Source organism: Dama dama, chromosome 19 (genome assembly GCF_033118175.1).
Source record: "Dama dama isolate Ldn47 chromosome 19, ASM3311817v1, whole genome shotgun sequence".
Taxonomy (NCBI): Eukaryota; Metazoa; Chordata; class Mammalia; order Artiodactyla; family Cervidae; genus Dama; species Dama dama.
The window spans coordinates 49597907-49611606 of record NC_083699.1 but is presented as its reverse complement, the minus strand read 5'-3'; the positions used below and the strand labels follow the sequence as shown (position 1 = coordinate 49611606).

Here is a 13700-nt window from a genome sequence, read left to right as displayed (position 1 = left end):
TTTAGTTCTTTGCTTTCTGCCATAAGGGTGGTGTCATCTGCATGTCTGAGGTTATTGATATTTCTCCCAGCAGTCTTGATTCCAGTTTGTGCTTCATCCAGCCTGACATTTCACATGATGTACTCTGCATGTATGTTAAATAAGCAGGATCACAATATGCAGCCTTAACATTCTCCTTTCCCAGTTTGGAACCAGTCTGTTGTTCCATGTCCGGTTCTAACTTGTTTCTTGACCTGTGTTCAGGTTTTGCAGGAGGCAGGTATTCCCATCTCTTTAAGAGTTTTCCCCAGTTTGTTGTGATCCACACAGTCAAAGGCTTTAGTGTAGTCAATGAAGGAGAAGTAGATGTTTTTCTGGAATTCTCTTGCTTTTTTGGTGTTCCAGCGAATGTTGGCTATTTGATCTCTGGTTCCTCTGCCTTTTCTAAATCCAGCTTGACCATCTAGCAGTTCTCAGTTAATGTACCATTGAAACCTAGCTTGGAGAATTTTGAGCATTACTTTGCTAGCATGTGAGATGTGTGCAATTGTGTGGTAGTTTGAACATTCTTTGTCATTGTCCTTCTTTGGAATTGGAATGAAAACTGACCATTTCCAGTCCTGTGGCCACTGCTGAGATTTCCAAATTTGCTGGCATATTGAGTGCAGCACTTGAACGGCATCTTCTTTTAGGATTTCAAATAGCTCAACTGGTATGGTTAATGGCAGCCACCAAGGGGGACCTTCCAGACTGGTGCCCCTGTCCCTGTGGTGAGCCCCTGCTGACTCACACCTCCACAGGAGGCTCTCCAACACTATCAGGTAGTTTGGTTCAGTCTCTAATGGGGTCACTGCTTTTTTTTCTGGGTCTTTGTTCTTGCAAGATTTTGTTTGTGCCCTCCAAGACTGGAGCCCATGTTTCCCCTAGTCCTGTGGAAGTCCTATAAGCAAAGCCCACTGGCCTTTGAGGCCAGATTCCCTGGGGATTTCTACTCCCTTTGTCAGATCCCCAGGCTGGGAAGCCTGAAGTGGTGTTCAGAAACTTCATAACAGTGGGATAACTTTTTGGCATTATTGTTCTCTAGTCTGTGGATCACCCACCTGGCGGGTATGGGATTTGGTTTCATCGTGATTGTGCCTCTCCTGCTGTCTTACTGCTGCTGCTGCTTTGTCTTTGGACGTGGGGTATCTGTTTTTGGTGGGTTCCAGTGTCCTGTCAGTGATTGTTCAACAGCTAGTTAGAATTTGGGTGTTCTCACAGGAGATGAGTGCACATCCTTCTACTCCACTATCTTAAACTGGGAATCATTATTCTTCTCAATATTATTCCCTTGGTCTCCTAGACTGTTTTTGCTTTTTAAAATTCTGGTATTTTGCTTATTGCTGCCCTGTTTGGGTGAGTTCCACTGCCCTGTCTTCCAGATTACCAATCTTTCTGCTTTATCTAGTCTGTTTTTGAACCCCTTTAGTGTGTTTTTCAGATAAGTTATTGTATTTTTCAGCTCTTTGATTTCTCTGGTATATTTTTGCATTTTCTCTTTTTTCAAGTTCATCTATTCTTTTTCCTATTTTGGTGAGCATCTTTATGACCATTACTTTAAGTTCTTTATCAGGTAAATTACTAAGGTTTTTCATTAAGAATTTTTCTTTGAGATTTATCTTTTTCTGTTGTTTGGAACATATATCTCTGTTCTCAATTTGCTTGACTCTGTGTTTGTTTCCATGTGTTAGGTGACACAGTTATCTCTTCCAGTCTTGATGGGATGGCCCCACGTTGGAAATGAACCTTACTTACCCTTTAACCTTGCCGTAATTCTTGGTTATTTCTCAAACTGTATATCCTACTGTTTCACATCTGTGGAGCCCAGAAATGAAATGCCCCTTTGCAACCAGAGTACACACTCCGGTAGTGTCCCCTGTTTGGGCTGCATATGCCTGCTGGCTTGGTGTGTATCCACACTGCTGCTATGGCTGCAGGACTGGTGGGGATGGGGAACATGCTGTTATGCTGTTGCAGAAGCATGGGGAAATGGTGCATTCCCCTGCTGCCTCTGGGGTGCTGGGAAGAGGCGTGTGGGGAAGGCACTAGGAAGTGAGAGAGTGTAAAAATGATGCCTGCTAGTGCTTCCATACCTGGAGAGAGCTCCAACGGTGACATTCCGGCAGAGTTTTTAAGATTACCAAATGAATTTACTTCATATATGATCTGGGCTCTTTTCAAGCTGCTGCCCTTTAGCTGGGTCCCAGGGTGAGTGAGTCTCCTCGCAGTCCATTTAGGAGCAAATCTCCATTCCCTGCATCCATGTGGTTTTCCTGGATCTAAACGCTGTTGGTTTTCAAAGCCAAGTGTTTTGAGAGCTCATCTGTCTGGTGCAGGTTCCCAGGTTAGGGTGACTGATGTAGGGCGTCAGGGGGAGGTTCGGTTTTTGTGAGCTCCCTGTTGCTTACAGGTTGCTGAAGTGGGGATGGAGTTTTGAGGGGACTGTGTCTAACTCTTCTACCTATCTTGATAGGCCTTTTTATCCTTTGTTGTGATGTAGCTGTTCTGCTAGTTCTCAGATTCATTGAGAGTGAATTGTTCATAGTGAGTTATAGAATTGTGTCAATGAGAGGAGGTGAGTTCAGGATATTCTTACTCTGCAGTCTTGAACCACTTTCCCACTTGTTTATTTTTGGTATTGTTGCCTTCGCTTTTGGTGTCAAATCCAAAAAAAATCATTGCTAAGACCAATGTCAAGGAACTTACCACTTGTTTTTTTCTAGGAATTTTATGATTTCATGTCTTTTTTTTTTTTTTTCATGTCTTAACATTCAAGTCATTAATCCATTCTGAGTTAATTTTTATGTATGGTATAAGATATAGTAGTCTAGTGTGCCCCAAACCTGTTTGGTGAAGAGACATCCTTTTCCCTTTTTATATCCTTGGCTCCTTTAATGTGTATTAATTGAACATACATGTGTAGCTTTATTTCTGGGCTCTATTCTGTTCTGTTGACCTGTGTGTCTGTTTTTATGCCAATACCATATTGTCTTGATTACTATTACTTTGTAATATAATCTGAAATCAAGGAGCATGATGCCTCTAGCTTCGTTCTTTTTCAAGATTGTTTTGGCTATCTTGGGTCTTTTGTAGTTCCGTACAATTTTAGGATTGTTCCGTTTCTGTGAAAAGTGCCATTGTAATTATATAGAAATTGTATTGAGTTTGTATATTGCTTTGGATAGTGTGGACATTTTAACATTTAATTCTTCTGATCCATGAGCCTGGAATATTCTTCCATTTACTTATGTCACCTTCAGTTTTTTTTTAATCTAATATTTTTAGTATGCAAGTCTTTCACTTCCTTGGTTAAATTTATTTGTAGGTGTTTTATTCTTCATAATGCAATTGTTTTCTTTTTAAATGTTTGTATTTATTTGACTGCACTGGGTCTCAGTTGTGGCACATGGGACCTTTGATCTTTGTTGCGGCATGTGGATCTTTAGATACAGCATGCAGGATCTTTAGCTGTGGCATGTGGGATCTAGTTCCCCAGCCAGGGATAGAACCTGGGTCCCCTGCGTTGGGAGCACCACGTCTTAGCCACTCATTCACCAGATGAGTCCTGATGCAATTGTTTTCTTAATTTCTCTTGTAAAGCTTCTTAATTGAAAACTTGTGTTGGGAAAATAAGGCTGATGGATTTAGATACTCAAAGCATAATGAACTACTGAGGACAACTGTGAAGCCTAAGTGTGATGCTTGGTCTCAGGGTTAATATCATAGCCTTTCCTGACACATTCCATGCTGCCCTTGAAGCAGCCCTGAGTCTAGCCAAGTGGATTAATTCTTGTGTTTTTATGTATATTTTTTTTGTAAACTGGGATTTGTGTAGAGGATAATTTAACAACAAGGCATTTATATTTTTCTGGCCCAAGTTTGAGACCTTCCTTTGCTAGGTTTTTACTGCCATGTTGTTACATGATTTATATGCAGCTTTAAAAATAGTAATAATAGATCATTCCTATGTTCTTCTTTTTCTTTAACAGGTTGCAGAAATTTTATTTCAAACTGCCCAAAATGCAGGGATCAACTTTGACACTGTGTGTGGAGTACCTTATACAGCTTTACCATTGGCTACAGTTATCTGTTCAACCCACCAAATTCCAATGCTTATCAGAAGGAAGGAAACAAAGGATTATGGTAAAGTAAAAGTAGTATAAGCATTAAGTTGATTCATAACCTGACACTTTTAGAATTTGTTCTTCTAGGCACTGAGGTTGTAGTCACCTTGAATATTCTTCATAAGTCTTTTAAGTTGTTATGGCCTTGGAGTGTGTTAACTGTTGTTATAAAGCAACTCCCTTTCCTTTAGAGTCTGGGGATGAAATGCTTTATGTTAATTAGGCAGTAAAAAAAAAAGTGCTTTGTGCACCAAATTTATGAAACCCAACATTTTTACCAGCACTTTCCTCATCAGCAGAATGCTTTTTAGCACATACTTTCCCAGTGTACTCTGTTTAAATTACATGAATAAAACTATTCCCTTAAAGCAATGTAAAGGAATTCCTTGGTGGCCCAGTGGTTAGGACTCTGCATTTCCACTGCAGGAGGCCTGGGTTGGGGAAGTAAGATCCTACAAGCCATGAAGCATGGCAAAAAAAAAAGGTGGGGGGGGGGTCCGCCATGTAAATGCCACATGGAATTCTAAATAGAGATTTTTTTTTTTTAATGGGTTCATGGCAGTAGGTTATCAGGTGGGTATTTGAAACATGTTTTTAAGCTACATCAATCTAAAAGTATTGGGACAGACTTCATATTTTATTACATTAAGAATTAATGTTTTTTGGTATTATTTCTGTTTTGTTGCCTTTTTTGATGAGTCCTTTTTACCAATGTGTTCTAAAAATTTTTATGATGAAATCATATGCTGTCTGAGATTTGCTTCTAAAAATTACTGGGGGGAGGATGGGATTGAAATTATAGCTGAAACAAGATTGCCCATGAGTTATTAGGTGCAAGTTGCTGTATTTGTGGAGATTTGTTATACTCTTGTCTAGTTTTAGTTTATTCAACATTATAAAAAACTAGAATAATATTTTTGCTACTTAGTGGCACAGTGTTTTATCTATATGAATCTCTCCTATAAGGAAACTATTATTTCTATTTTCTTATTATGTGTCTTCAAAAATATTTCTTAGAATATGATTATTCATTTTAAAATATACCTATAAATACAGTCTTACGTTCTGGTCTAAGTTAAACTTGCCAATTCTTCAAGGAAGAAAAGGAGTTAGGGGAAAAGACAAAGATAGTACATGTGGAAAAGTTAAAAGTGGGCAAAATACCCACTAAATATATACTGCATCAAAATAAGGTAAATTTTGGTAGTGGAAAGCACAAAAATGCATCTCTGAAAACCCAGGTCTTTGTAGTCTACAGCCTGACTTATTTACAATTTGTAGGTTATCTGAAAATAGTCTGTAGTAGGGATTGGAGTGGGCCAGTATATTTAGTCACATTACATTATATAATTCATAAGGTTGTAGTGATTCATCTAAATGGTTGTTGAATATTTTCCCTTCTAAATTTGTATACTCAAAAGGCCAGCTGTTTTGCTGATCTTGAATAATGAAATTGTTAATGGAAAAAGGAATGATTTCATTGATGATATTATGCTATTTAATAACTTTCATCAGTCCAGGTGATCTTGCCTAAAGAAACCCCATATTTGAAATTTTGATCATAAACACATTGTGATGTTTTACAAAGTTAAATAATTTGCTAGTTTTACTGTAAATATTCTGTATATGTAACTTTGACAGTTTTGAAATGGAGACATTGAAGAAAACAGTAAATCATAGCACACCGAAGATTCATCAGAAATTTTAAAAATATATTTCCAAAGTGGATTATCAGAAAGTATTTAGGTTATCCACCTTTTCATAAATACATGCCAAATTTATACTATAGATACATCTTGAGTTGGTTGAAATACATAATTTTAAAATAGAATCAACATAATTTTTTTCTTTTCCAGGTACTAAACGGCTTATAGAAGGGGCTGTTAATCCGGGAGAAACCTGTTTGATCATTGAAGATGTTGTCACCAGCGGATCTAGTGTTTTGGAAACTGCTGAGGTTCTTCAGAAGGAAGGCTTGAAGGTCACTGATGCCATAGTGCTGCTGGACAGAGAGCAGGGAGGCAAGGACAAGTTGCAGGCCCATGGGATTCGTCTCCACCCAGTGTGTACATTGTCCAAAATGCTGGATATTCTTGAGCAGCAGAAAAAAATTGATGCTGAGATGGTGGAGAGAGTGAAGAGATTTATTCAGGAGAATGTTTTTGTGGCAGCTAATCCTAATGGTTCTCTCCCTTCTGTGAAGAAAGAACCCAAAGAACTAAGCTTTGGTGCACGTGCAGAGCTGCCTGGGATCCACCCGGTTGCATCAAAGCTTCTCAGGCTTATGCAAAAGAAGGAGACCAATCTGTGCCTGTCTGCTGATATCTCAGAGTCCAGAGAGCTACTGCAGCTAGCAGATGCTTTGGGACCCAGAATCTGCTTGCTTAAGACTCATGTAGATATTTTGAATGATTTTACTCTGGATGTGATGAAGGAGTTAACCACTCTAGCAAAACGCCATGAGTTTCTAATATTTGAAGACCGGAAATTTGCAGATATAGGAAACACAGTGAAAAAGCAGTATGAAGGTAAGCATTATTCAGGAACCAACAAGAATCAAAATCCAGCCTAAACTGGCTGAAGAACAAAAGGAAATGTATTGGCTCATGTGACAGAGTCCAGCAGTAGAAACAGCCTGTCAAGCGTGGTTGGATCTAGGAGCTCAAGTGATATCTTTCGGGCTTACTTTCTCCTCAAGTCTCGGCTCTGCTTTCTTCTCTCTTCTTTCTCAGGTAGGCACATTCCTCATGCCTGCCCCAAACCAATCACTCAGGCCTGGGTATAGAATACCTTTATTAGCTCACTTGGGTAATACACCCTGCTCCTGGTGATCTGAGGCTATTAGCTTTACGTAAACTTCTTGAAACCCGAGGTACAGGGTTAATTCTAAAGAAAATGGCTGTGCTGATGCCAGAAGAAAGGGACATGGGTTTTAGGCAGGCAGAAATGACAGGTGTTGGCCCTGGCAAAACAAAACACAGTGAATGAGTTCTGAATCTTTGGAGAATGGAAGTTGCAGATATAGGAAATAAGGAGAAAGTAGTATAAAGTGGTAAGATTTATTTTTAGCAGAAAAAGATCTGTTGATACACATCCTTTTTTAAAAGTGTTAAATAGGAACTCAGAGTAGAGCATACATTAGTAAAAGTGCTTCTTTTACCCATCCATCTATGCAAATTTCTGTCGTATTTATCTAATGCTTTTTTGTTTTCACTTAACCTTACAACAGACATTTTATGTTCTTTAATAAGCATCTTTTAAGATCATTTTTTCTTAAAGTAATACATGCATATTTTTAAGCTACTTCTTTAAGGATAGATTTGTTTGTAATGACTTCATATGCTTAAAATATTGACTGTTGAAAGAGTTATACAAACTTTCTATAAATTTGCATTTAGTTTTTTCAAAAATCTACTTGAGTTATTGTTCTACTTTTAAAATGAATACAATTGCTTTATTGAAATTTGAAGAGCTAGTGAGACCTAAGGGATAGGAAGAAGATTTAAGAGTTGTGGAAACAGTGTCAGACTTTATTTTTTGGGCTCCAAAATCACTGCAGATGGTGATTGCAGCCATGAAATTAAAAGACGCTTACTCCTTGGAAGGAAAGTTATGGGCAACCTAGCTAGCATATTAAAAAGCAGAGACATTACTTTGCCAACAAAGGTCCGTCTGGTCAAGGCTATGGTTTTTCCAGTGGTCATGTATGGATGTGAGAGTTGGACTGTGAAGAAAGCTGAGCACCGAAAAATTGATGCTTTTGAACTATGGTGCTGGAGAAGACTCTTGAGAGTCCCTTGGACTGCAAGGAGATCCAAGCAGTCCATCCTAAAGGAGGTCAGTCCTGGGTGTTCATTGGAAGGACTGATGTTGAAGCCGAAACTCCAGTACTTTGGCCACCTCATGCGAAGAGTTGACTCATTGGAAAAGACCCTGATGCTGGGAGGGATTGGGGGCAGGAGGAGAAGGGGATGACAGAGGATGAGATGGTTGGATGGCATCACCGACTCGATGGACATGAGTTTGAGTGGACTCTGGGAGTTGGTGATGGACAGGGAGGCCTGGCGTGCTGGGTTCATGGGGTCGCAAAGAGTCGGACACGACTGAGTGACTAAACTGAACTGAGGTTCCTGAGAAAGCCCGACAGGGTGAAAATCTGTCACCTTCAGAGGAATTTCAATTTGCTGTCTTTGACCTCAATACACCTGTCTTCACTGGAGTCCCTTTCCAGTTGCATAAATCTTACTGGTGGCCACAAGCATCAGCCTGCAAAGAAAAACAGCCTTACCAGTTTTGCTAATAAACTAAGTATAGAGCTTACAAGATTTTTTTCTCCTTGTTGTTTCTCAACTAGCTAAGCAGATGGAAAGATACCTTTTTCACAAATAGGTCCACTGATAATTACTAAAATTCTTGAAGTGCTTCACTGTTTCATTAGCATATTACTAGATTATTTCCATATTGTAGATGGTTGGTTGACTTAAAGGTTTTTGTTTGAAAATTGACAAACATCTTTTTTTCCCTTTCTTAGGTGGGGTCTTTAAAATAGCTTCCTGGGCAGATCTTGTCAATGCTCATGTCGTGCCAGGTGCAGGAGTTGTGAAAGGCCTGGGAGAAGTCGGCTTGCCGCTGCACCGGGCATGCCTGCTTATTGCAGAGATGAGCTCTGCTGGCACCCTGGCTACTGGGAGCTACACTGAGGCAGCAGTAAGTGACAGAGGAGAGGGACTGGGGCAAGAGAAGGCCAGGACTGTGACACTAGATGTTACAGGGAAAGAAAATACCTTCATTTGGGGTCTGTGGGATTGCTGCCCAAAACAACAAATCAGCTGCTGTTACTGTGACAGTATATTAATACTAGTTGGCTAGAATGCACTGATGGTTAGTAGCCTGTTATGTCTTATAGCAGACACTAAAGAGATTTGAATGGTACTATAAGAGAAACATTGAAACACAGATATTGGGTCAAATAAGCATATATGTCTGTATGTACCTGGCCTTTAAGATACAGTTTTTCCCATCTCACCATGAGTTGAAATTGAAGAGCTTTTTTACAGTTTCTTGGAATCTTTCTGAGTCACAAAGATGCACATTCTCATGACAGCAGCCCACAAAGTGGGTTATCTTTTTCAGTCTTTGATATTGATTGGCGTTGTATAGGAGAGCTCTTAACTAGAGTCCAGACACGTTATTTCCTCTAGTAACTCCCCATTATTAAAAATTCTTATGTGTGTGCTTAGTTGTTTGGTCGTGTTCAACTCTTCGCGACCCCGTGGACTGCACCCTGCCAGGTTCCTATATTCATGGGGATTCTCAGGCAAGAATACTGGAGTGGGTTGCCATTCCCTTCTCCAGGGGATCTTCCCAATCCAGGGATCAAACCCAGGTCTCCCACACTGCAGGTGGATTCTTTACCAACTGAGCCACCAGGGAAGTTCTTATAGTACCATACATGTTCTAATGTACCATACCCAGCTCCCACCCCCTGCACACCAGAACAAAATAAGAGATGGATAATCATCTGGTTATAAAGTTCCTCTTCACATTCTCCTCTGGGCAAGTTTCATAGTTGGATAGTCACCTAGAAAGATGGGATGGGTTACCTTTGCATATATTTTGAAGACTACTATTTAAAGTAGTAGGAACTTTTAATAACATGTATACAAAACCCACTGAAATGTTGTGAAGTAATTAGCCTCCAACTAATAAAAAATAAATAAATAAAGTAGTAGGAACTTTTAATAAAATTTTAATTTTTACATGGGAATTTATTTTTCATATTTCAAAGGTTGTGGAACTGTGAAAAACTCACATGGCTGTAGGGCCAGGTTTTAAATAACCCCACCCTTGATTTGACCATAAATGTTTGTGATTTCCCAACTGTCTTAGCAGAGGGTCCATGAGTCAGTGTTAATATTTGGCATTCTGGATCTGGCTCAAGGACAATACATTGATTATTAGTAGGTGGTAGTACTTAGTAGCAAGAATGGAACAGTCTGGGCCTCAGGGAAGAACCAAATTAGAAAGTTAGGCAGGGGGAAAAAAAAAGTTAGGCAGACCTAGGGAATCTTCTAAAGATGTGAGGTGATGGAAGAGAAATTGTGGAGGCAATGTTAAAGTACAGGGAAAGCTGTGGAGGTAAGATTTCTTTAGCTAGCTCTTTACAGCACAGCTGTTTTTATGTCATGGCTGTCCTTGGGTATCTGTAGATGGGCAGTAAGACTTCAGTGTAGCTTTATATCATTATAAATGTATTCTAGGGTATGATTCATATCCTTTTTGGAAGTAGGTAGGCCCCTAAACATTATTAAAAATAGGTAGTAATGGAGCATCTAGATTTTAGAGGCAAATAGTATAGGATTTTTAGTGTTTTTAGTGTTTGCTTATGGGAGAATGGGATAGGAGGAGTTATTTTAGGGCCTTAGGGGAGCAAGTATGTAGATTCATATCTAAGATTACCTGTTTAGATATGAGTTTAATATGACATGAGAAAATACATCTGTAAGATAGCAAAGTTTCTTACATTTGCTGTGGTTAACTGCTGTCTTTTCATCTGTTTATTACATTGCATTCAGGTGAAAATGGCTGAAGAACATTCTGAATTTGTGGTTGGTTTTATTTCTGGCTCCCGAGTAAGCATGAAACCAGAATTTCTTCACTTGACTCCAGGAGTTCAGTTAGAAGCAGGAGGTAAGCCTATTGATTGGTAATGATTCCTCTAAAATGCCTCTTTTTCCATGTCAGCAAAATAAAACCTAGATGTGCAAAAATAGCTTGCAGTCTAATTTTAGAATGAAATCTAGAAGGTTACTTTTTATTGAAATATGCCTGGAAACTGAACTGATAATTTTAATTGTTTCCCAACTGATGTTTTGAATATACTGCCAAAAAACAGGTGTTCTATGCTCAAGGAGGAATCCTCTAAACAGAATCAGACATTTGTTTAGGACTTTGTGGAATCTTTGTTGTGCTAATGTTTATTGTGACTTTTCAGTGTGGACATACATGGTTCTGTCATGTCTTCCAAACTTATCTGAACACATAACAGTTTTAGCAGTCTTAGAAATACAATTGCAGTGGCTGAAAAACTGCGAACTTTCTCACTGATAGTCTTGAGTTAATAAAGGAATGATCTAGGTTAATAAATGTCCTATGGAACTCAATAAAGCTGCTTTTTTGTGTTACCTTTTTATTGAGATATAGTTGATTTACAGTGGTATGTTAATTTCTGCTGTACAGAAAAGTGATTAAGTTGTGTGTGTGTGTGTATGTAATTTATTTATTACTGTGCTGGGTCTTTGTTGCTGTGTATGAGCTGTCTCCTGTCAGGGCGAGCAAGGGCTGTTCTTCATTGTGGTGCCCAAGTTTCTTGCTGTGGCCCGTGGGCTCCAGAGCACAGGCTCAGTGCTGTGAGACAGGGCTTAGTTGGGCTGTGGCACGTGGGATCTTCCGGACCAGGGATCAGAGCCGTGTCTCCTGCGTTGTCATGTGGATTCTTACCCACTGCATTACCAAGGAAGTCCTAGATACACATTTAAAAATATTCTTTTCCATGATAGTGTATCACAGAATATTAAATGTAGTTCCCTGTGCTATATACAATAGGACCTTGTTATTTATCCATTCTGTATATAATAGAATCTGTCTGCTAACCCTAGACTCCCACTCCATCCCTTTCCCACTGTACCTCCCACTTGGCAAGCACAAGTCTGTTCTCTTTGTCTGTGAGTCTGTTTCTGTTTCATACATGTATTCATTTGTGTCATATTTTAGATTCCATGTATAAGTGGTATCATAGGGTATTTGTCTTTCTTACTTAGTATGAGACTGTGTAGGTCTATCCATGTTGTACAGATGGCATTATTTCGTTCTTTTTATGGCTGAGTAGTTTTCCAGTGTGTATGTGTGTGTGAGTGTGCATGAGCATGTTTGTATCATCCATCTTCTTTATTCGTTGAACACTTAGATTGTTTCCTGTCTTAGCTATTGTGAATAGTGCTGCTGTGAACACAGGAGTGTATGTGTCTTTTGAATGGGATTCCTGGATCATATGGCAACTTTATTTTTAGCTTTCTGAGGAACTTCTTTACTGTTCTTTAGAGACTGTACCAGTGTACATCCCACCAACATTGTAGGAGGGTTTCCTTTTCTCCACTCTCTCTCCAACATCTGTTATCATCAGGTACCACATTGTTGGTTTTGATTTGTACTTCTCTAGTAATTAGCGATATCGAACATCCTTTTTCATATGCCCATTGGCCATCTGTATGTCTTCTTTAGAGAATTTAGGTCTTCTGCCCATGATTGGGTTTTGCTGTTGTTGTTGAATTGAATGAGCTATTTGTACATTTTGGAAATCAAGCCCTTGTTAGTCACGTGTCCAAATAAATATTTCCTCCCCATCCATATATGGTATTTTTGTTTTGTTCATGGTTTATTGCTGTGCAAAAGCTTATAAGTTTGGTAAGTACCCATTTATTTATTTTTGCTTTTATTTCTATTGCTTTGAGACACTGGTATGATTTATGTCAGAGAATGTTTTACCTGTGTTCTCGTCTCAGAGTTTTATTGTCATGTCTTATATTTAAAGTCTTTAACCCATTTTGATTTTATTTTTGTGTATGTTGTGAGGGTGCAATCTGAAGATTGCTTTGGGTAGTATAGCCATCCTAATTCTTCTAATCCTAGAACATGGGATATCTTTCCATTTCTTTTAATCATCTCCAGTTTTATTAACGTTTTATAGTTCTCAGCTTATAAGTCTTTCACCTCCTTGGTCAGGTTTATTTCTAAGTATTTTGGATTTATTTTGTGTGATTTTAAAAGTTTTTTAGTTTTTTGTTTTACATTCCCTTTCTGATATTGTTAAAGAAATGAAATCAACTTCTCAGTGTTAATCTTGTATCCTGCTGCCTTGCTGAATTTATCAGTTCTTTAGGATTTTCTACATATAGTATCATGTAGTCTGCATAAAGGGCTTCTCAGGTAGTGCTAGTGGTAAAGAATCTGCCTACCAATGCAGGAGATGTAAGAGACTCAGGTTTGATTCCTGGGTCAGGAAGATCCCCTAGAGGAGGGAATGGCAACCCACTCGAGTATTCTTGCCTGGAGAATCCCATGCACAGAGGAGCCTGGCGGGCTGCAGTCCATGGGGTCGCAAAGCGTCAGACACGACTGAAGCATCTTAGCATGCGTGTGTGCATCTGCATAAAATGACAGTTTTACCTCTTCCCTTCCAATTTGGATATCTTTTCTTTTTCTTGTCTGATTTCCAATACTGTGTTGAATAGAAGCGATGAGAATTGGCATCCTTGTCTTGTTCCAGATTTTAGCAGGAAGGCTTTCAGCTTTTCACCATTGCTTTTTTTCTCTATCTATTGAGATGATCATGTGACTTTTCTTTGTTAATGTGGTGTATTATATTGATTTCGTATATTGTACCATCCTTGTGATCTTGAAGTGAATCTAACTTGGTCATGGTGTATGATCTGTTTTATGTTTGTTGGATTGGGTCTGCTAATACTTTGTTTAGAAATTTTGCATCTATATTCATCAAAG

The 13700-nt window shown here is 38.9% G+C and overlaps 1 protein-coding gene across 1 annotated transcript in view; it reads left to right on the top strand.

Annotated features, from left to right (window-relative positions):
* The window catches only part of UMPS (uridine monophosphate synthetase), a 49027-nt gene that overhangs the window by 15994 nt on the left and 19333 nt on the right, over positions 1-13700 (top strand). Inside the window, exons 2-5 of the mRNA XM_061166980.1 lie at positions 4008-4161; positions 5999-6670; positions 8674-8849; positions 10718-10832. Of these exons, the coding sequence (XP_061022963.1) occupies positions 4008-4161; positions 5999-6670; positions 8674-8849; positions 10718-10832 (1117 nt within the window). The remainder of the gene's footprint in view (positions 1-4007; positions 4162-5998; positions 6671-8673; positions 8850-10717; positions 10833-13700) is intronic.